At 30.7% G+C, this 23,486-nt stretch overlaps 1 protein-coding gene and 1 long non-coding RNA gene across 2 annotated transcripts in view; both read left to right on the top strand.

The window, feature by feature from the left end:
• Positions 1-23,486, top strand: part of LOC139488880 (protein bicaudal C homolog 1-like) — a 72,115-nt gene that overhangs the window by 5,011 nt on the left and 43,618 nt on the right. The window contains exons 2-3 of the mRNA XM_071274832.1: positions 17,221-17,264; positions 18,540-18,609. Coding sequence (XP_071130933.1) covers positions 17,221-17,264; positions 18,540-18,609 — 114 coding nt within the window. The remainder of the gene's footprint in view (positions 1-17,220; positions 17,265-18,539; positions 18,610-23,486) is intronic.
• Positions 7,872-8,985, top strand: LOC139488824 (uncharacterized). Its single transcript, XR_011656088.1, has 2 exons — positions 7,872-8,114; positions 8,865-8,985. It is a non-coding gene; the product is annotated as an uncharacterized lncRNA (long non-coding RNA).

Genomic DNA, 23,486 nt, shown 5'->3' with positions numbered 1-23,486 from the left:
TGTACAAAAATTTAGGTCACTCAACATGCTCAATATTAGCAAACAAATTTAGATTAGAATTCTCTGAATTATAAGTAAACCAAAAACAGACCAGGGCCCTTACTGGAAAATGTATATTAACATGTGTTGTGGGTACATGTATGCATTTTGAAAGGCAAAACCCAATAATAATATATTTATACATTACATTTTACATTTTAATAGTATTAATTTGCTGTAAAAGAATTTTGACTCACTGGAAATGCATGCAACTTTTTAGTTTATTGTATTTTAGATTTCTAAAAAGTAATAAGCTATACAAAAAAGTCATGTATGTTCATGCATTTTTTATAATGAACGAAAGTATAAATAGCTTTTTTAATTCATGTTATATATATATATAAAAGTCCAGATCCAGTTACTGTTGATAGACAAATTCAGGGTAAAAATGTCAGTTGTCTCCATTTAATATTAAGAGGTTTCATACACTTAGATTTACTTCTTATACATGTACAGTAGTGTAGATATGAAATATATATCTTTATGAATGAAAGAAATAAACTAAACAGCAAAAATGAATTTCTTTGTTTACATTTGATACCAAGTTTACAAGCACAAAGAAAATAAGCTTAATTGAAATAGCTCCACATGAATAAGTACATGTATTCTATCTTTAAATGTTTACTTTAAAAACTCCATTATTATAATTGTTTTGTTTAGTTTAAAGTTCTAGGTTAGCACATGTCTAATAAGACTGACCTAATATTAACTCAATGCACTTAAAGATTTCAAAATATTTTTATTTCAGAAATTTAACTGTTAAATATTAAGCACAACTTAAAATTAATGATAAATATACAGTTTAAATGAACAGTTTATGATGTATTTGTATGTCTACTGCAGTATGTGTAATATAAATAAGAATATATGGTATGATTGCCCTTGAGACAAGTCTTCACAAGAGACCAAATGACACAGAAATTTACAACTATAGGTTACTGTACAGCCTTCAACAATGAGTAAATGCATATGCCATACCACAGAAGTCAGGTATGAAAGGCCCAGGACATGACATTGAAATGTGAAACAATTCAGTAGAAAAACTAAGGGTCTGATTGATATATATATATATATATACTAAAAGGAAGAACAATACATGTACAATGTACACGTTATACTTTAATTATTGATAAATATACCACAAATTTTACATGTATCTTGCATGCAAAAAATTAGCAGTGACATCCAAATACATGTAAAAACATTACAATGGAAAAGAAAAGATGTGGTGCATAATATACTTGTAACTCATGATTCATAATTATCTCTGCACAATTACATGGACATGTAAAATATAAGTTTTTGAGAAATTACTTTTAAATTTTGGTTTGCATGATTTTATGAACAGATTGGTTATTTAGAAGACTTAGAGCAAAACATATCAGTTAGGTGAATCACTTGTTACATGTATATTTCAAATGTACAATGTATCTCATGCAGAAAAAAGGTTTGCACACATCAACTTCAGCATGTCATCAAATGTTTTTTTTTGTGGATTTCATTCCACTTCAAACTAAATATAAAGTACTATGCCAGGAGGCAGAATATTTGAACTGGAGTTGTCTTGGTATCTACAAGAGGAAGTGTAATTTTTTATATTTATTCAAGATTTAATGTTCATCCTTTAGGATTTACTGATTAAATTTATCCGAGATACTATACAGATCCAATATAGACCTATCCCGATCAGGTAACATATAAGGTCACCTGCTTGAAATGTTTACGTCACAGACAATGTCTTTCTTATAATTTACACAATCCTGATTGATCTTCCGAGTTCCTTGGTATCAAGCGCTGAAGTGCTGTTCAAACAATTCAATAGCTTAACATAAAGAAGCAAGTGTACGCCACAATTATATTTCAAAAGGATATCATCAGTGCACTTTTTGTAATAGAATAAATCATTAAATGATTTTTTCTGATATTTGAAAAGATATGTTTCATTTTAAGATTTTAATATGACAAATTTTCATACCCTTATAAAAATTCAGAATTATTTGAATGGACATGAAGATTGAAGATTCATATCAACGTAACACGATTGAAAGATGATATTTGATCTGTATATTATCATGTCAAGATATCTTAAACATTAAATATATTGCTTTATGTAGATTTATCTAATAATCTCATATTTGGAAAATATTAAAGTTGAATTCGTCCAATAAAGTTATGGATTATGTTTTGATAAACATTGAAAAGACATGACGTACAGATGTTATAAAAATAGTTCTGCATTTTTCTAGAATATTAATATACTGTACTTAAGCTTAAGTATAGTTAACATGTTTACATTTTAATTTCAACAATTGCATTATACTATCAAATTTAATTACATAAAGGCAAGACATATCTCATTCTCTGTGTCAACATTTTATTGAGGGTATATAGATTATTTATTTTAAAAACAGAAACATATAATATATATAAAACTGCCCAATTGTAAAAATCTCATATTTTTTTCTTGTATGCCATAAAATTGAAAGAAAAGAAACATTTGAAGTATTGCTGTTAGACCAAGATACATGTACTTCTTTTATAACCTACAATGTGAATGCTTATGCTGAAAATTAGTCAATCCATCACTTTCTTTTGACCATGACCTTATTTACCCGTACATGCATATAAACATTTGTATAAGTACATATATTTTGATGAGACAAGTTTTTTGGTACTACTTAACATGATTTTTCAAACAACAATTGATAAGTATCAGTGTTTCTGTTTATATTTTTACCATACATGTATATACATGTATTCCTATGTTTTTGACTGGCACAATTTTTGTTTTTGTAAAATTGGTTTTCAAATATCTTGTTGATTTTCTTGTTTTGTGTTTATCAAGTACATGTAGGTTTTAATTGACTGACATATTGTGCATGCTGGGGCCTCTGTGGCAATGTGGTCTAAGTACTACTGTAATCACTAGCCTGAGTAAACACTGAGGTTGTGAGTTGAACCCTGCTGGTGCAGCTGGTGCACTGGACTCCAATCTTAATTGACAAGGATTGTCAGTTTCCTATTGTAGGTAGGTTATGGTTTTCTCCAGGCACTCTGGCTTCCTCAGGGAGTCACCAATAAAAAATTGGCCAAAAGTAACACTTAAAAGTGGTGTGAAAAACACCAACATTCAATATTGTACATGCTACATGTAGTAGTTTATAGACCAATGGCAAAGTATATACCTGTATACATGAGCGTCTGAGGAATATATGTCTTTCTGAAACACTTCTTATTAAACTGTCCTACAGAACTGTAGTTTCAGTGTTAAACACCTCAACTATGATTTTGATTTGACTTTCAAACTTATTGCAGTCAGATGTTCATTTGACAAATCATGCATCTAGTATACCATATTACAGGCCTGGTAACTTTGATGAGTTTTTTATGGTCAGGTTTCTTTTATTAAGTTAGGTTTGTTACAATACAGTACCTGGTATAAAAATGTTTTTAATTAATTGTTTTTTAAGTACTTTTCCAAGTGAGGTCCGAAGTATCATTTTGTTTTATGGTGAACATCATTTATATCTATTATTTTTTTCTTTTTCTTTGAGGACTGCTTTAATTTTAAGCAGTGCAGTTTATCCTTATACTTGTTAGCACTTGCTCCTCTTTAAGAATGTTTTTTAAAGTACAGTTTTTGCAGGTTTTATTCATTGTAAAATAGAAACATGTGTCAATTCAAATATTTAAGAGAAGAATAAATTTTGCAGTCACCAATTTTCAAGTGAATCATTCTATAATTAGTCCATCAGACATGTCAGAGGTACATTCTCACAGATGTAAAGAGGTAAAATCAATTTCATTGACACCTACATGTACAAATGTACAACTGATATATTCAAGGTCTATAGAAATTATTGGTTTTAGCAAGTATATATCTATATGGGTTTACATGTATATAAATACAAAGTATATTCAAGATTGATTTGAATTTAAGTAGAATCACAGTAGGAAATTAATTCATGATGTCATTCCTTAGCTGTATATTATCTTATAGTATTGTTGTTAGGTTTTACAACATATTGATGAAGTGTTATTAGATTTGGGAATTTTTTTCTTCAAATTTTAACAAGAAGTTTTTTTTTTTATATAATTCAAATATATGCTAATAGAGTACCTGTATTACACTTATTTGAGTAAAGTTTGCATTGATAGTGTGGATGCATATATATATATTTACAGATCTAACATTGTTGGGTTGATGTTAAGACGAGTTGTATACGAGTTGTATATACATTATGTACACAGCCATGTATCACCATCATTGATGGCGATCCGATGGATACATCTGTTGTAGAGTTGTCACTGACTCAGACGTACTTATAAGTATAATTATTTTCTGTGACTGTATATCACATTAATTTGTAGGAACCTTTACTATAGATAATTTAGCTGATCTGTAACAATAACATCTTCATGCCTTATATATCATGTACTGTAATACGCCGCTAGATTAAAACTGACGAGGAAAGGTAACACACGACCAGCGAAAGCTCTTTTTTTGAGAGCCCAGGTGGTCGTGGGGTCTAGCGGGACGGCTGCAGTGCAGGCGATTTGGTGTCACGATATCACAGTAGCATGGGTTCGAATCCCGGCGAGGGAAGAACCTTAAATTTGCGAAAGCAAATTTACAGATCGAACATTGTTGGGTTGATGTTTAGACGAGTTGTATACGAGTTGTATATACATTATGTACACAGCCATGTATCACCATCATTGATGGCGATCCGATGGATACATCTGTTGTAGAGTTGTCACTGACTCAGACGTACTTATAAATATAATTATTTTCTGTGACTGTATATCACATTAATTTGTAGGATCCTTTACTATAGATAATTTAGCTGATTTGTAACAATAACATCTTCATACCTTATATATCATGTACTGTAGTACGCCGCTAGATTAAAACTGACGAGGAAAGGTAACACACGATCAGCGAAAGCTCTTTTTTTGAGAGCCCAGGTGGTCGTGGGGTCTAGCGGGACGGCTGCAGTGCAGGCGATTTGGTGTCACGATATCACAGTAGCATGGGTTCGAATCCCGGCGAGGGAAGAACCTAAAATTTGCGAAAGCAAATTTACAGATCTAACATTGTTGGGTTGATGTTTAGACGAGTTGTATATATAAATATATATATATATTCCAAGTTCATGTTTAACATTATATATACTTTATGATTTTGTAAGTCCAATTAAAATTCAGAGATAAAATTGAGAATGGGAATGGGGGAATATGTCAAAGAGACAACAACCAGACCAAAGATCAATGGGTCTTCAATGCACCTAGAAAATCCAACACCAGGAGGTGGGCCTCAGCTGACCCCTAAATAAAAATGTATACTAGTTCATTGAAAATGTACACGACATATATACTAAAAATTATATATAATAAAATGTACACGACATATATATACTAAAAAATATATATAATACTTTAAATACAACCTTATTTTGTCAATTGATTATTGGTGTTTTACAACCTAGTAGTGCGAAAGGTCATATTGCCAACATTATTATTGTGACCAACAATTATAATAAAAACGTCTACTAAAACCTTTATTTTGGCATTGTCAAAGATAAAAATAAAAATATTAATGCTGTCATCAAAATAAGCCTGACATTACATTAAGTCAATTAAAGGTATTGTTGATTTCAATTATTTTGCTGATCTCCATGACAAGTGTACATGTATATAATTATTCTTGCCCATGAAAAAACCAAAAATCACTGTCACATGTAGAAAACATACTTTTTATAACCTAATTATCTAACTTGGTCAAAAGGGCAATTAGTTTGGCTTCTGTGGTCAGTTCATTATCAAGGGCCTAAGCAATTGATGGCTGAGTTTTCAAAGTTACTGTAGTTCATCCACTATTATACTTGCCCTGTAAACACCATGAGGTCAGATATTGTCAATCGTGCTTAAAGTGGTGTCAAATATCAACAATTAATCAATCTGTCACTTTTATATTGTAGATATTTTGCCTGAACTTTATTAAAAAATCAGTTGAAATTATTGGAAAAATTCAGTACCGGTACTTAATTTTATGGCTATATATAGATATAGGAAGATGTGGTGTGTCAGTGCCAATGAGACAACTCTCTATCCAAATAACAATTTAAAAAAAGTAAACTATTATAGGTCAATGTACGGCCTTCAACACGGAGCCTTGGCTCACACCAAACAACAAGCTATAAAGGGCCCCAACATTACTAGTGTAAAACCATTCAAACGGGTTTAATCCATATAAAATTTAAAAAAAAACGAGAAACCAGAAACAAGAATAAATTACATAAACAAACAACAACTACTGTACATCAGATTTCTGACTTAGGACAGGTGCAAACATTTATAGTATTTATCATACTACATTTTGTTATTGACCTACTATCATATACAATGTAACTTGGTGCAAAGAAGAGATGGAAGATTCAAAATCAGAAGTCGAAGAAAAACAACCTTGCTCCACGAGGCTCCACAGCTGAAGAAATGAAAAGACAAACAAATCCCCAAAACACTATTGCTGCATAAGGTGCTCTGGAAGGGTAGGTTGTTCCTGCTCTACATTTGGCACATGTGCAATAGTTGCATCAAGGGAGTTACCAGCAAACCATGGCCAGGGTACGGTTATTCTTTATCAGATATTCATGTTACTTATTGAACTGATTTGACTGTTTAACTGCTTAGTAGATCTGTGTATCATTTTATTGGCAATAAGCGTATTTTCAGTCTGATTTAAACACCTATTATCGTGGTTAAGTTATCTATTAAGAAACCACAACTGTATGATGACTAATTCAAAAACAAGAAAAAAAATCTTCCTTTATTTGAATAATGGGATATATTTTGCAGTTGGCATGTGCATTGTGTGATGCAAAAAATTACTGTTCCTTAATTACCGCTGATGAAGTGTGCAATTTCTCAAGAAAATTTAATATGCAGGTGTTCAGGTTTAGGTAGTTGAAACAACTTTTATTTTCCTCTTATCATTATGGCAGAAGCCTTTCATTGTATGTAAACTAGTGTTTCTCTGTTCATTTTTTTATGGGTCAGAAAAAAATTAAAGACTAGGATTGGTCTAGTTTTACATGTGTTGGGTATTTGTTTGTTCTTTGATGACTATTTCAGTCACATGAAGAAATTAGCAACTTAAACTTGACAGCTATTGGGAAAACATATATATATATATAGTACTTTAGACATGTCAAGTGCCTGTTGATTTTTTTTTGTAATGTTGGTCATCAAGGAATATAAAGAAAATGCTGGTTGAGGTGGCTAAAATTGTCAGTTAAAAAAAGTTATATGATACATATAAGTGTTAAGACATTTTGTATTCTTCTTAATACATATTTTCATTACCAGAGCTCTCTCAACTCAACCTCAAAACCCAGATTCTGTGGAAACATAATAAACAGAATAAATTTGATACTGCAATTGTTGTTTTGAGGAATGTAAAATAAATAAAATGGAAATGAATAATGATCACAAGCATGTAGCATGAAGACATGGTTCTTATTTCAGCTGACAGAATGATATGGCATTTATTACTTGCAAGCTTCTTAATTTGCAAGTTTTCTACATGGCCATTAAGTTTAAAGTACTTGAGACAATTTAAGAGATGCACTTTAGATGAGGGTTTATTACCTCAGATCATGGTATCTGTTTGACCTCTAGATTTAAGATGTTTATCAATCTATTTGAAAATAGGTATGATACATGTATTGTATTTTTCATTTAAATATGTGAGCATTAAGAATTCAATTATGATTTGGTATATATGTTGTACCTACGTTTTGCAAAAGTTGCGGAAGTGATATACATTACTCAGTCTGGGAATTCATGGCAAGCCATAACTCTACAATGTTATGGTAACCCATAACCTTTTAATGTTTTGAGATACCAATACCTAATCCTCTTTCATTTTATTACGGTGACGTCTTCATGGTCGCTTTCGATATATTCCGGATCTCAAACCGTTACCTCACCGAAGTCGGTATTTTGTTTACATTGACATCCGGGTCACTGTGTAAAAATGGACGAACAACAACCTTCGACATCGCATTCAAGGGGTACGTATAAATACGCCGACTGCGGCAATATTATATGTTACACATGAATGAACTTGCATGTAGTGTTATACAAATGATTAATTTACATTTTGCAATACTCAAATACGCAATTACGCTTTTATTTAAAGAAATTACGCTTTTCCAAACTCGGTCAAAAAACAAAATATATACGAAAGTTATGGTTAACCCTAACTTTTTTTCACCTGAATGGTTACGGTTTACCAAAACAAAAGAAAGGTTACGGATATCCGTAACTTTAATAGGGAGCAGTTGTTTATTTCATTGAACAAGCTGAACGAATAATTGACAAAATGATTGATACCCATATAACAGATAAAGGCAGTTCTTGCAATGAAAAAAAGGGGGGTTGCCAACATGTAAATAAAAATGAAATACAGCTCATGTTATATATCCATGGTATCTTGAAGAAGAGTAAAATTTCAAAGATATAAGTGGAGAACAGAAAAAGTTCAGACTAATAGTATTTTATTAGTTTTTAATTTTATTACTGTTAATTTTAGAATAAAATAGCCCTAGATAGACATCTTCATATATATAGCCTGGCATATTGCTCTCTTAACACGGTCAGCCATTTATCGTCCCCTTCTGACAGACTATCATCGTTATAATTTGTTTCAAAACTTTAAAGAGGAGGGGATGTACATGCTTTAGGCAACGTGAATTGTTCTCTATTAAAGGAATGTGCAAGAAGTTTATATATGAATATAAGATTATTTTTCTTTCTTTCAGAAGCATGGCACAGCAAGAAAAAGATATAAAGACACTACAAGACATTCCAAGTGATTTTGAATAAGACAATTGATTGACTTTTTCAATGTATTCTTAAATAAATCAAATAATTGATGTAAAATGGTGTTTTGTTCTCATTTAAGCCAATTATCAATGATTATTGACTTAAAATTTACCCCTTTTAGGATTCTTTTAGAAGTGTAACGTTTTAGTTTAGAAAGAGAAGTTGTATTGAAAAATCTGAATTTGGGACACAAGTTTTAGTCAATGTAATTTCAACTTATAATGTGTATAATGTTTGCATAATGTCCAATGGCAAATATGGCATGCATGTTCAGGTTGACATATGCATGTGTATAAGATAGGTAATAAAAGTTGAGAGTTAAAAACTAAACATTATACCATTGTGGTAGGAATGTGGGCTTTCTTGCGCTGTCTGTTGTCTGTCCACCTATATTTGTCGATTTTGTCCAACAAATATTTTCATTACTGTTTTTCCCAAAACTGCTGATCAAGATGAGTTTATATTTGATAAGCTGCTTGATAGTGATAAACTGTGATGTGTGAACATTTTTGTATCTGGCACCTGTTTCCTGTTTGCTTATACATTGCATTTCAAAATGTTGAATATTCTCAAATTTTTCATTACTTTTATTAGTAATGCTGCTGAACATAATGACTTAATATTTGGTAAGTGGCTTGACCATGATGAGTTGTGTCTGCTATTTTGGATTAGTAAAAATTGATATTTCTTGTTTTTAGATTCTTTGAATTGTGAATTTTCATATGCTTAGCAAAACAACTGATTTATTCTTGTTTGTATATAGAATGAATCACTGTGTATAAATTAAACTAATGATTTGTTACTAAAAAAAGCAGGAAACTCAATCAAAAGTACAGAAATTTTTATATTGATATGATCTAGATATCAATCAAAAACATCTAAAAACATTTTGAAAACATTTTTATGGCACAGTCTCACTTGAAAGAAAATAAGTCGATTTTTTTGTGATATTTTCATGACATTAGACACAACATTTTAATAACATTTTAAAGATGTTTTGTGTTTGCTGGGTTTATACTCCAATCAAATTTTATAGGTCTAAAATTGAGAAGGGAAATGGGGAATGTGTCAAAGAGACAACAACCCGACCAAATAAAAAACAACAGCAGAGGGTCACCAACAGGTCTTCAATGTAGCGAGAAATTCCCGCACCCGGAGGCGTCCTTCAGCTGCTCCCTAAACAAATATATACTAGTCCAGTGATAATGAACGCCATACTAACTTCCAAATTGTACACAAGAAACTAAAATTAAAATAATACAAGACTAACAAAGGCTAGAGGCTCCTGACTTGGGACAGTCGCAAAAATGCGGGGGGGTTAAACATGTTTGTGATATCTCAACCCTCCCCCTATACCTCTAACCAATGTAGAAAATTAAACGCATAACAATACGCACATTAAAATGCAGTTCAAGAGAAGTCTGAGTCTGATGTCAGAAGATGTAACCAAAGAAAATAAACAAAATGACAATAATACACAAATAACAACAGACTACTAGCAGTTAACTGACATGCCAGCTCCAGACTTCAATTAAACTGACTGAAAGATTATGATTTCATCATATGAACATCAGGCACAATCCTTCCCGTTAGGGGTTTAGTATCATACCATCATAACATATATGAGAAGAACATAACCCGTGTCATGCCAACAACTGTTTTTAGAATAAATGTGTTTAGTTCCGATGCAAAGACCTTATCAGTGACTCAATATTAACGCCAAAAAATGCAATCTTTAATGACTTGACAACAGTATCGTAATTATATCCCTTCTTAATAAGTCTATTCAAATGTTTTGTAAGTTTCTGAGGTGAATACTGACACCTTTGTGCTTTATAAAGAATATTTCCATAAAAAATTGGATGTGAAATACCTGAACGTATTAGAAGTCTGCATGTTGAGCTATATTTACGAATGATGCGCATAGGCGGATGCATGGGGGGCCCGCCCCCCCCCCTTTTCGTGGGAAAAATTTGGTTGATTATATAGGGAATCATTGAAGCATGACTGGAGCGGGCCCCCTCTTAGGTCAGTCAGCGGGCCCCCCCCTTAGGAAAAGTTCTGGATCCGCCACTGTCTGATGTCTTTATACCGAGGATAAAATTCTAACATTTATATTTTCTCTAATAATTGTATTGTATTCTGATATGGATGACATGATCAGCATGGATCAGGAAGACACGAAATACAGCCTTTTGTTTATGGTATGGACTACCAAAACCTTTTTATGACCGAAGGTTATGGTAAACCCTAACTAGAAAGGTAATGGATGCCCATAACCTTATCAAGATAAATGAAAAATAATTTCTCCCACCCTCAAAATGCACAGTTATGGATATCCATAACTATGAAGGTTATGGGTTACCATAACATTGTAGAGTTATGGCTTGCCATGAATTCCCAGACTGTTACTTGTTGCCTTGGTTCTAGATAAATTTGTTATCTTGAAAAAATAATACATGATGTAGCTCACTTTTGAGTAAAGATATATCCATGGCTTATTTGAGCAATTGCATACTGATCATGAAAATCCTTTCAAACTATTATATAGACATTGACTCTTTATACCTTATCAAATAATCCTGTTGAAAATTGTTGTTTCAGTGGAATTATTTATTGCTAGAATTTTGTTTTGTCTAAAACTAAAAGACTTCAATTGAAACCCATTAATTCTCCAGAATTGGAAAAATAGTTCTTTGTGAAGTTGTGAACATAAACTGCATTGGACATGTTTTAAGACTAAATTAAAAGGAGAACTAATAACATTTATTGAATGTCACAGTTACTGGTACAGAGTGACACAGTAATCCTACATGTCCTATAAGCTTACATTTATTTATTGTTTTAGTGTAATCATATTTCAATCAATCAATTGATTTTACTACCATTTTCTATGTTGTCAGGACTTTTTATCATTTTATCAATATACCATCATAATTCAGATATACATGTATATGTAATACTATATGGCTGATAAAAGATATGATTGAACAGAAGTCAAGAATGCAGTTTGGTACCAAACATGCATTAAACTTTAAATCTGTATTCTAAATAGAATTACTAGCAGAAATATCATTGAAATTAGTCTCTACTTTGCATGACACCAGCATTATCATTATTTTCAATTTGGCAAGCTATCCTCTGTCAACTAGGTATTTGAGGAGAAAGTACTTGACTTCCTGTCAGTGTCAAATTACACTGCTCCTATGTGTGAAGGACTTCTTATATCATCAGTCTGTAGAAAAGAAACTGCTGTTGAAAAAGTACTTGTACTTGCATACATGTACCTTTAGCAAGTCATCTTGTAACTATGTGTTTTTATGCCAGAGCCTGTTATAAAATATGCATATATGATATAATTACTGAAGACTTTTAGTATAAACCATCAACTTCACAATAAGTTTGTGTAAAATTTATTTAAAAAAGACATATTTTGTAAGGATAGTTAGGGCTTTGTATAGTTGACTTTACTGTTTGGGTTTTGCTAATTGTTGAAGGTCATACACTACCTTGACCTTAAGTTTCTTTCATCTATCATCTTGTGGATAATTTATATCAATGGCAAACATTACAACATCTCCTCATCTTTATTTTGTGACTTCAACATACATGTATAACTGGAAAATAAGTATTTTGTTGGCTATTGTGTTCATCAGCTGGTATACTAATTTCTGAATATGTGTTTTTAAATGCTTTTGTTAGAAATAAACTGTGACGTACTGTTCTTCTGTTAAGTCACTTTATATGATATGCAAGCGGGGGGCATCATCTAAGTCCCATGGAAACATTCCCCATTTATTTTTACACAATTTCTGTCATTTTGTTGGTTTTTCAGCTCACCTGGCCGAAAGGCCAAGTGAGCTTTTCTCATCACTTGGCGTCCAGCGTCGTCGTCCGTCGTCGTCGTCCTGCGTTAACTTTTACAAAAATCTTCTCCTCTGAAACTACTGGGCCAAATTTAACCAAACTTGGCCATAATCATCATTGGGGTATCTAGTTTAAAAAATGTGTCCGGTGACCCAACCAACCAAGATGGCAGCCATGGTTAAAAATAGAACATAGGGGTAAAATGCAGTTTTTGGCTTATAACTCAAAAACCAAAGCATTTAGAGCAAATCTGTCAAGGGTAAAATTGTTCATCAGGTCAAGATCTATCTGCCCTGAAATTTTCAGATGAATCGGACATTCCGTTGTTGGGTTGCTGCCCCTGAAATGGTTATTTTAAGGAAATTTTGCTGTTTTTGGTTATTATCTTGAATATTATTATAGATATAGATAAACTGTAAACAGCAATAATGTTCAGCAAAGTAAGATCTACAAATAAGTCAACATGACCAAAATGGTCAGTTGACCACTTTAGGAGTTATTGCCCTTTATAGTCAATTTTTAACAATTTTTTGTAAATCTTAGTAATCTTTTAGAAAAATCTTTTTCTCTTAAACTACTGGGCCAAATTTAACCAAACTTAGCCATAATCATCATTGGGGTATCTAGTTAAAAAAATGTGTCCGTAACTCGGCCAACAAACCAAGATGGCCGCCATGGCTAAAAATAGAACATGGGGGTAAAATGCAGTTTTTGGCTTATAACTCAAAAACCAATTCATTAAGAGCAAATCTGACAGGAAGTAAAATTGTTGATCAGGTCACGATCTATCTGCCCTGGAATTTTCAGATGAATTGGATAATCGGTTGTTAGGTTGCTGCCCCTGAATTGGTTATTTTGAGGAAATTTTGCTGTTTTTTTGTTATTATCTTGAATATTTTTATAGATAGATTTAAACTGTAAACAGCAATAATGTACAGCAAAGTAAGAACTAAAAATAAGTCAATTGACCCCCTAAGGAGTTATTGCCCTTCATAGTCAATTTTTAACAATTTTCTTAAAATTTGAAGATTTTCAATAACATTTTCCACAGAAAGTACTGTTATAGATAGAGATAATTGTAAGCAGCAAGAATGTTTAGTAACGTAAGATCTACAAACACATCACCATCACCAAAACACAATTTTGTTATTAATCCATCTGTGTCCATTGTTTAATATTCACATAGACCAAGGTGAGCGACACAGGCTCTTTAGAGCCTCTAGTTTTTCATGTCTGGGCCTTTTATAGCTACATACATCATAACATGTATGCATTACAGTTTTTTTTTCTCATTGTTGAAGCAGATATGATGACCTTTAAATGCTAAAATTGTCTTATTTGACCTGTGGTGGATGATTTTCTCATTGGCAGTCATACCACATCTTCTTACTTTATATATACCAGTAAAATTACTACTACAGGATCATTTAACCTGTTGTGGATTATTCTTTCATCATACTTCTGTTATCAACTTTTTGATTCTAGATAGAAACTAAACTGACTTAAAATCTATTCTTTGAAGATTGTGCATAGCAGTTAAAGTACATGGAAGAGATAAATTAGAAATGAAAGTCGTTTGTTTATGTTGGGTAACAGGTGGCAAACAGACAATTTATATAATTTTACACCTGTAGATTTCATTAATATCAATCGATTCATTGAATTTGTGATGTACAAAAACAGGCTTACTAGTCTTACTAAGACACTAGAAATACCTCTCATGTCTGACTCGAACTTGGTAACAGACATCAAAAGTGATATCTTCTCTCTTATGGATTGACACAATTGTTTTGGATGGGGGTCTACAGTAAAACATGGAATGGATATTTATTAGGATAATAAATCTAGCACAAGGAGGATCCAGATTTTTTTTTACTATTTCAGTCATTTTGAGATGACATAAAAACGGGTCACTTTTTCAAACTGTTGGAAATATTTGCACGAGATTAAAAGCATCAATGACCTTAGTTTAGACTGTTTCATCACATAAATAAGCCTAGAGAATTTAATATGTAAAATGAAGAAAAATTTGAACTTCTATAGCTATTTTGTATTTCCTAAACAGACAAATAATTAGATTAGACGTGGCTTTGTGGGGCAAAATATGCTGAAATAAATGCTGTCTACATTGTTCAAATATGATTTGTTTAACTTAATCATTTCATTGCATATTGAAAAAATGATTAATCTTGTAAATATTTAAAAGACAACTGCAATTTTAGTTATTTCGTACTTGTGATGTACACAAAGATAAAATACCTTGTTTTTATTCCAGTCCATTTGTAACCTCCATACTTTGGGTATGAGACCGTATGACATATAATTATGATTGACAAATCTTACAGTATACAGCTGAAATCAATGGGTTTGGTATGAGTGCTGTGCTACAGAAGTATTTTCATATTAACATAAGAAAGGCAATAATTGATCGTTGACATATTGCAATGAAGAAAGATTTGTTGTGAAGTGGTAATATATTTCAAGAAGTAACCAGTTCCAACCCTGATTTGGCTACTTTGAATTTGGGATATCTTAGGATAATATGGTTCAAAACGACAACTTTATTATGTATTTTGTATTGCAAGACTTACATGATTTTAATTATATCAAAGGCTTTGGTACTTTTAACATTTGCTGAAATCTGAAGAATTGTTCTTTCACATGTATTTTGATATTAATTCAAGTATATACTTTATACTGCCAGTCAACTCGATGAATTATTTGAGTTGTACTGTCAGTTGCTGTTGAATTTTTCCACAATTTAAAGCATTTTGATTGGCATAATTTACCCCTGATCCAGAAAATTTTTGTGTCTAGGGATTCATTTGGATCATAGTTTGTGGTCAGGGTTTTCATTTTTAAAAGGTGAAAAAAATTGCACATAATGATCGTATTTGGAATATTTATCCAAAATATACTGACTGGAGTACTTTATAAAAAAAATGATTAACTTAGCTTTAATGCTATTGAAAGTGCCCCTTTTAAGAACTAAATTGTGGCCTTTATGATGAAGATGAAATTAAAGACCATATTTGGCCAAAAGTGAACTTTGTCCTTTCATAACCAATTAAAACATAATTATAAACATTTTTATAAGTTAAGTATTACGTTACTAACACTTAAACAGATAATGTATTTTTTACCTTTCTGATAAATTTCATAAATACTTAAGTTCACAATTTTTCTATTTTTGAATACAAAATGTACAGGTTTTTAAAAGTTTTTTTGGGAAATTTCTGTAGGCAAACCAATATTTTTAAGAAAGTAAACATGTCACTTGTATTTTCAAGGATATAGGTGTAATAAGAAAGACAGGTTTGGACATACAATCTTAAGATAGACCAGAGATGTTTATTTAGTTATGAAAAATGATATTAAAGAAATCATTAAAGTCTTTTTGTTAATAACATGTAGAGAATGGAGAAGCCAATTTTTTATTTGAATTGGATATTTAAAAGGTATTTTTATTTCTATGGAACGGAAATACTCTAGATTTTTGCCATATTTAATTGATGACACATTTATTATAAGAACAGACTTTTCAAATGCATGTTTTAGCAAAACTAAACCTTTTTATATCTTTAATGACATTTATTGATTAGCAAATTGTTTGTACAATAAAGTAGCCTGACTTGTAAATTATAAGTAAACATTAGACTTACAGATCTACAAGTTTTTGATAACAATTTAAAAAGGTTTGATTATTAAGCAATTTTATTATAGCCCACTTGGTGGAATGTTTGTTGTAGAATTGATCCTATTGTACAGTTTGCATGTCTACCAGTCACTTCAAAAAGTAAAAGTATATAAATAAAACCTTATTGAACCAAGTTGAAAAGACCAATAAATCAGCAAGATAGAAAATAAACAATAGGAAAGTCATTGATTTGTGTGGTAATTGTTTGTATTTCAGTATTAAAACAAATACTACTTTAAAGAAGTGTCAATCTTTGACATTTGCTGTGTCTTATTGAAAAGACTTTCATAAAAATTATTCATAATTCATGATGATTGTCATTTTGTATATAATAATTCCTCTTTTTAAATGAAGTTCAGTCTCAACTCCACATGTACAGTTTAAAAATCAAGATTGTGAAATCTTAATATATAGTCATAAGTTTTCTATAAATCTGGTTTTTATGTCAGTTTTGCACACTGAGAAACGGATGCAAATATCAGAGCTGTTGCTGTATACATATGATAAATCAGAATTTTATAGAACAATCCTTCGAATTCTGTAAGATAAATCACAGTTGAACCATGCTATACATAATCTTATAAAAGAACTACATTTTTTCACATGCTAAAGATGTTAGATACTGCTAAAACATATAATAGGAAGGTCAGTGTACTGAACAAAAATGATGGAACTTTTCAAGAAAATTGTGATTATCTATCTTTTGAATTACCCTTTTTTTATTCCAGGTAATGACCATGAAGAAGAAAATGCAGAAGATTTCTTCCAACGGGTAAGGTTTAAAAATGTGCTCTTATATTCATGATAGAACTACAACCATTAGATATTAGCTATATATAGCTATATAGACTGTAAATGGCTACAGTTACAGTATAAACCAGTTTATGATATTTTATTAACAGATGCATCTTTTCAACTACCCAGTATCTTGATTGGAGTACAGAAATTAAAGTATTGGATAAATAAATTCAGATATTAAGCTTATCAAAAATCATTGAAGCATGAAAAATAGGTCATATTTAAAATTTTATTTGAAGGTTGATACAGAGCTATAGATGTTCCCTTATATTACATTGAATTATGTGATTGAGTCATTCCTAATGATTTAATTCTAACTTCTATTTTTAAGAAGGCAATCATTTATTTGTTCAGCATAAATATAATTTGAATTGGTATAAAAGGCAAGTTCTTTATTATCAAGTTGCATATTTGATTAAAAAAACTTCATAGATCTAGATATGCTACATCAATTCATTGCTCTACTAACAACTAGTTAGATTTGTAAGTACTTGATTTATGACAAAGCTTTAACAAGAAATAATTAAGGTTTATTTTCACTTCTCATTCCATTGTTTGGCAGCAGTCCTACTACTAGTTGTAAACTGTATATTGTTTCTGTTGTACCTGTAATTAGATACCCATTGAGTATATATATCTTTATTCTCGTAAACCAAAGTACAATGGTATAGAGAGAGGGCTTAAATGAACATTTCATTGATTAGACCTTTTGTTGACATTCGTTATTAATAAATCAGATTTGAAAACCCAAATCTTTTAAAAGTATTCGGTAAGCTCTGCTATCAGTTGGTACATTTAAGTGCCATTCAGTACTTGTATCGGAAGTCTTTAAATAGACTAATACCCCCATGTACATATTAGTACAATATTATTAGTAAATTTATTGCTGTGTATTGTACAGTCAAACATGCCACAGAAAATAGAATGCACTTTAAAGAAACAGTAAATCAAATTATAAACAAACACAAAATTATGATATTTTATTAATCAACTTTTAATACATACATTTCCACATATATATACAACTACAAATTAAACAGAAATTTTCTGTCTTATATAAGTTTAATTGTTTACAATGATAAAAAAAGAATTGATGGCAATCTAGCTTTTATTCAATCACTTGTTCAGGAAGTTACTTTCTCTACCAATAAAAGTGTTATTCAGTAAACAAACTTTTGGCAAAATCATTGAAAAAAATTATCTGATAAACATTTAAAAGCTCTGATAAAAAGTGATTATGTATTTTCAGATCATGGAAGAATCGAATACTAGAATTACATGGCCTTCAAAGTTAAAAATAGGTGCAAAGTCCAAAAAGGGTAAGTAACTGTGTCAATTTGTAACAAAAGAAATCTAGATACAGACATATTTTAGATTCTAGATAGTCCATTTTCCATGTCCATTTAATTTTAAACACAAAAGACACATTTGAAATCTATGCAGTGTTGGCATCAATGCAACAAAGTTTTCAAGAAAATATCAAACAATAGGTGATGTCCCCTTTTTATTGCTATATAACAGGTCACTGCAAGAAAAGTTGTTGTTAGGTACTGTGTAGAAAGATAGTTCATGGACGCCATGTAGCTCAGTCTAAAGATATAACTATCTATTTGTACCATTGTTACTCTATCATATCATATGTTGAACTTACGATAAAATTGATAAAACAAAGGCAATTAACAATTACATATGTAATGATAACACAAATTGATAGACCAAGAAAGTTCTATTTTAGAGGCATTGAATTCATTTCATCTTACAGCTTCTACCTGGTTTTCAAGCATTTTCAGTAAGAAATAATGATTCAAATGAAGACTACTATGGCTGTTCTTTTGCATTTCTCTTTCAAAAAGAGGATACAAACTTTAAAAAAGAAATAGCTAACAACACTTAGTTAAGATCTTTTTTTTTATATCTACAATATGAGCCAAGTCTTGTTTTACAATGGTAACTTAGTAATGTTTTTTTATGGGTGCTTTAATCTTAGTAACACTGTTAAGCTATGTATAATAAGCCATGTTCTAGGCTATGTTATTACCATTGTTCTGTGCAGGTCATATTTGTGTACTGAAACATCTTATATCAATGTAATACTTCATACAGTTATAACCCATTACACTGAGATATGAAATCTGTTAACCAAATGGCATTCACAAATGTATCAGATATTTCCAAAAGTATAATTCTTAATTTCTTTACTTTTCTTTTAAAAGTTTAGACTTTGAAGTTTTCTTTTTGAATAATTGGGAAGAAAGTGAAATGTTTTGTAGTGAAAATAATATCTATAAAACAGGATATTTTCTTCTTTTGTCGGGGGTTGGGTGGGGGGGTGGGGGGCTTGTTTAAGACAACATCAATCAATCAATGGTTGTACATGTTTTCATCACAACCAGAAAGTAAAATTGCTTTAAAAAAATGACATAAAATAGCATAGCTGCCTGACACTGGTATTTAAACAAGTGCATGTTATAATGAACCACTTCATGATAAGTCGGCTGTTTGTCTTCATCATTGCAGAAGGTTATCTTATCCCTGACTTAACCAATACACATCACTATCATATCATATATATTTTGGGGGCAGACTGTAAAATGCGAACTTTGTACCTAGATTTGTTGCATCTGGTTTTTATGTCAATTGTTTTCTGTTCAACTGAAATTTAGTCTGCATAAAAATGAAAATGTCTTTTTTTAAATCATTAGCATTTTATCTAGAAGGATAACTGTATCAGTCAGTGTTGAGGTTATAAATAATTTCTTGTCAAGTTTAAATAAAAACCTGGCATTACTTCAATCACATGCCTCAGTCACATGCACCTCCAATCATTTTAAGCATAATACACTGTATGTTTTGAATTTCTTCTTTAATTTTTAAGTGTTTTTAAAAGTAACGCTATGAAAAAAACCACCCCCTTACATCATATTCAGTAGGCACATTAATGAATGTTAATTTTTGTGAAATATTGTTGGCTACGTCATGTGGTGTGGAGTCTTGGTAGCTAGGAAATAGTCTTTGAAGTTAGGTAACATTGTTATTTAATATTTACCTGCATTAATCATCAATACATTTATACGTTTCAGAATGGATTTTGTTTAAACGTTGTGGCTATTCAAAATAACTCAAATAATATCTGTTTCTCCATTTTCTATTTTATTATATGTACTACAGTTGAGTGAGTTATTCCTTATCTGGATCTCAAGAAAAAAGAAAAAAATTGCTACAGTGTTGAACAATTTGCAAACCACATCCGGGTTTTGGAGTATACCCTTTATAACTAAGCTAATAAAGAATCAATTGTTACTGATAAGTTTTGATAGCTTTTACTTGCTTACATTAAACATTCAGTTATCTTGACATCTTTACACTTCAAGATTGCAGCATAATTAGCCTTGAGAATTTTGGCTTCTGTTTGGAATGAGAAATCAAGATATATATTTAGGCAACATGCAGTTCAATGCGTTAGGATGTTTCTAATGCTTATTTTTTATGTTGAATACTATGTTACCCCCCTGGCCTTTTCCTAGGTTTAATCAAAAACTTAGTAATATTTCCAAAACAATATTTTCAATATAAAAACAAAATATCCTTTGGAATACATTTTTGAATCGTTTCACATACATGTAAGTCATTTTTGTGCCTTTTATAGCTGGCTATACGTTGCATGGTTTTGCTCATTGTTGACGGCCATGTAGTGACCATTAGCTGTATCATTTGGTCTCTGATGGAGAGTTGTCTTATTGGCAATCATGCCTAATGTGCTTATTTTTATATTCTTTTAAATCATTGCTAAATTATTGTTATTTGATAAGTTTTCTTCATAAGGTTTCTAACAATTGTACAATCTTGAGAATCTGTTCCTCTCCTCAGTTTTGAAGTTGTATATACATGGACTTTATCACCATTACACAATAAATAAATTTGGTGTATTTACTGTCTTCTGATTGGTTTTAAAGAATTAGCTTTATTTTCAATGTTATCAATTTTTATGAAGACACGCCCACTCTAACGTTGTGTATTATTCAATGTGAAAAGTCAAAAATTAATTTTATGGTTCAATAAATTCAAAATAAATAACAGCCATTCATTAATTATGTGTTGACCGAAGTACAAGTTTTCATTGGACAATGCCAATGCGTAGAAAGGAAATTATGTTTATCCCTAATCTTCTTTTATACTTTGTAAGGCGCTTCACATACTATTGTAACTTTAGAACTTATTCCATGTGATGAATTCTAAAATACATTTTGCATTTAATTTGAGTCTGATATATTAACTGTTTGGTAAGCTGGAATATCATTCAAGCAGAACATAACTGTTTTTTATAACACTGTTTGAAAGTATTGATTGCTTGGTCTTTTAGACGGTTATTTAAGATTTAGTTATTCAGAGTAGATATTTTATGTGGTTGACAATACAATTGTTTAGAGCTGTATGAATGAAGATCACATGAGAATATTGTAATCACAGTTGTAAGAAAATCAAATGGACAAAGAAGAAAACATCAACAACTTGTTTGACATTTCCAATTTTAAAAATATTAAATTATTCTTTGTAGATTTAACCTCAGTGACCTGAAATGTCAACTTGACCTAAAAATATATGTATTGTTGAAAATTTAAGATTTAAAACTTGAAGAGGAATTTATATACATAATGCCAAGTATATCTGATTAAAAATTTGAAAAAGAAACCTTGCAGTATTTATTCAGAAGGGACATTGTTATTGTTCAGTTTCAGGCCTTTAGATTAGTAATACACATCTTTTACTGGGGATCCTCTTGGGTACAAGAATTCAAAATTTTGGAATTATTTGAATGTAAAAAAAATATAAATTCAAGTTATTTTATACCTTGTATATACATTATAGTTGTTTGTCAATGAGTATGTTGAGAAATTTTGTTTCCACCAAAATATATATTTTCTTAATTATTGATGAAGGATTATACAGATAATATTTGGAGAGAAAGACACCCCACCCCCTCTTATTATATTGAGAAAGAAAGGCACCATATATAAGGTTATTATGTAACTTTTAACAGAAATGAAATTATAGAAATAAGTAAGAAGTTTTACGTTGTTGCTGCTCACTATTTATAAAGACTAATGATCCTCATGATATAATGGAAAGATAAAACCTATATTTGCGGACTTAACCCAGTAGAACACTCCATTTAATTGTATTGAATGTTGAATGTTTGTAAACAGTTTGTATAATAATTGTTGTTACTTATTTAGACCATAGTATGATCCTACTTGCATGTATTTACTATTCATGCTATTAGTGTTCTGAATCAATACAGATAAACAACTTAAAAAAGGCATATAGATGATGACTAAAAGGTGTAAGAAACCATTCCTTGCTGGATATACCTCCAACTATTAAATAATACTGTCAAGAATAAACAGTTGTTAGCATCATGCAATTTATGATAGGGTTTTATATTGGCTGCTCTTATTAAAAAAGTCTGAAAATAACCACAATTTTCACAGGCGATCTCTCAAAAAAAAGGTGGATGTAAAAACACTGAAAATAGTTAAACCATATAGGGGCTTAGTTTTTTTACTACATATTTGTAGCTTTATGGTTACATAGAAAAATAATTTGATATGATGGTGATAGTTATTAAGAAATGAAGTTATACATTAAACATGTTCTTTATGATGAGGACTCTTATTTCATCAAATTCATGTATCTTTTCAACTTCTTTTAAAATCACCTGAATCATGAAAAATGACTGTTGTAGGTTTAGTGTTAATCATATACTGATATTTAGGAGCATTTCCATGTCAGATCAGCTGATTAGTTTTCTGAAGAGTGTTAAGATAACTTACAGTTATTTATGAAACCAAAAACATGTTTTTGCAGTTTATCTGAATTAGAAAATTTAATTATTGTCTTTTCTTTGAGAATTAAAAGCTGGAAAATTTCCTTTACTCCCAACCTAAGATGTTTATCACTTAATAAAACAATTTATCAATAAGTTTAATAAAGAAAGTTTAATTTAGGAAATAAGCAGATAAAAAAGAATGAATCAGTATATAATAATTTAATTCTAAAGCTTTTGTATAAAATTCAAATTAATGTCACAACCAGACTACCAGTTAAGGTTATCAACAAGGGTGTACCATTTCACTAACATCAATCCTTATGAAATTTAAGTAATTCTATTATTGTATATATATTAGGTTCCCAAGTT

Source organism: Mytilus edulis, chromosome 9, assembly GCF_963676685.1.
Source record: "Mytilus edulis chromosome 9, xbMytEdul2.2, whole genome shotgun sequence".
NCBI classification, from domain to species: domain Eukaryota; kingdom Metazoa; phylum Mollusca; class Bivalvia; order Mytilida; family Mytilidae; genus Mytilus; species Mytilus edulis.
This window is presented reverse-complemented; position numbering and strand designations above follow the sequence as displayed.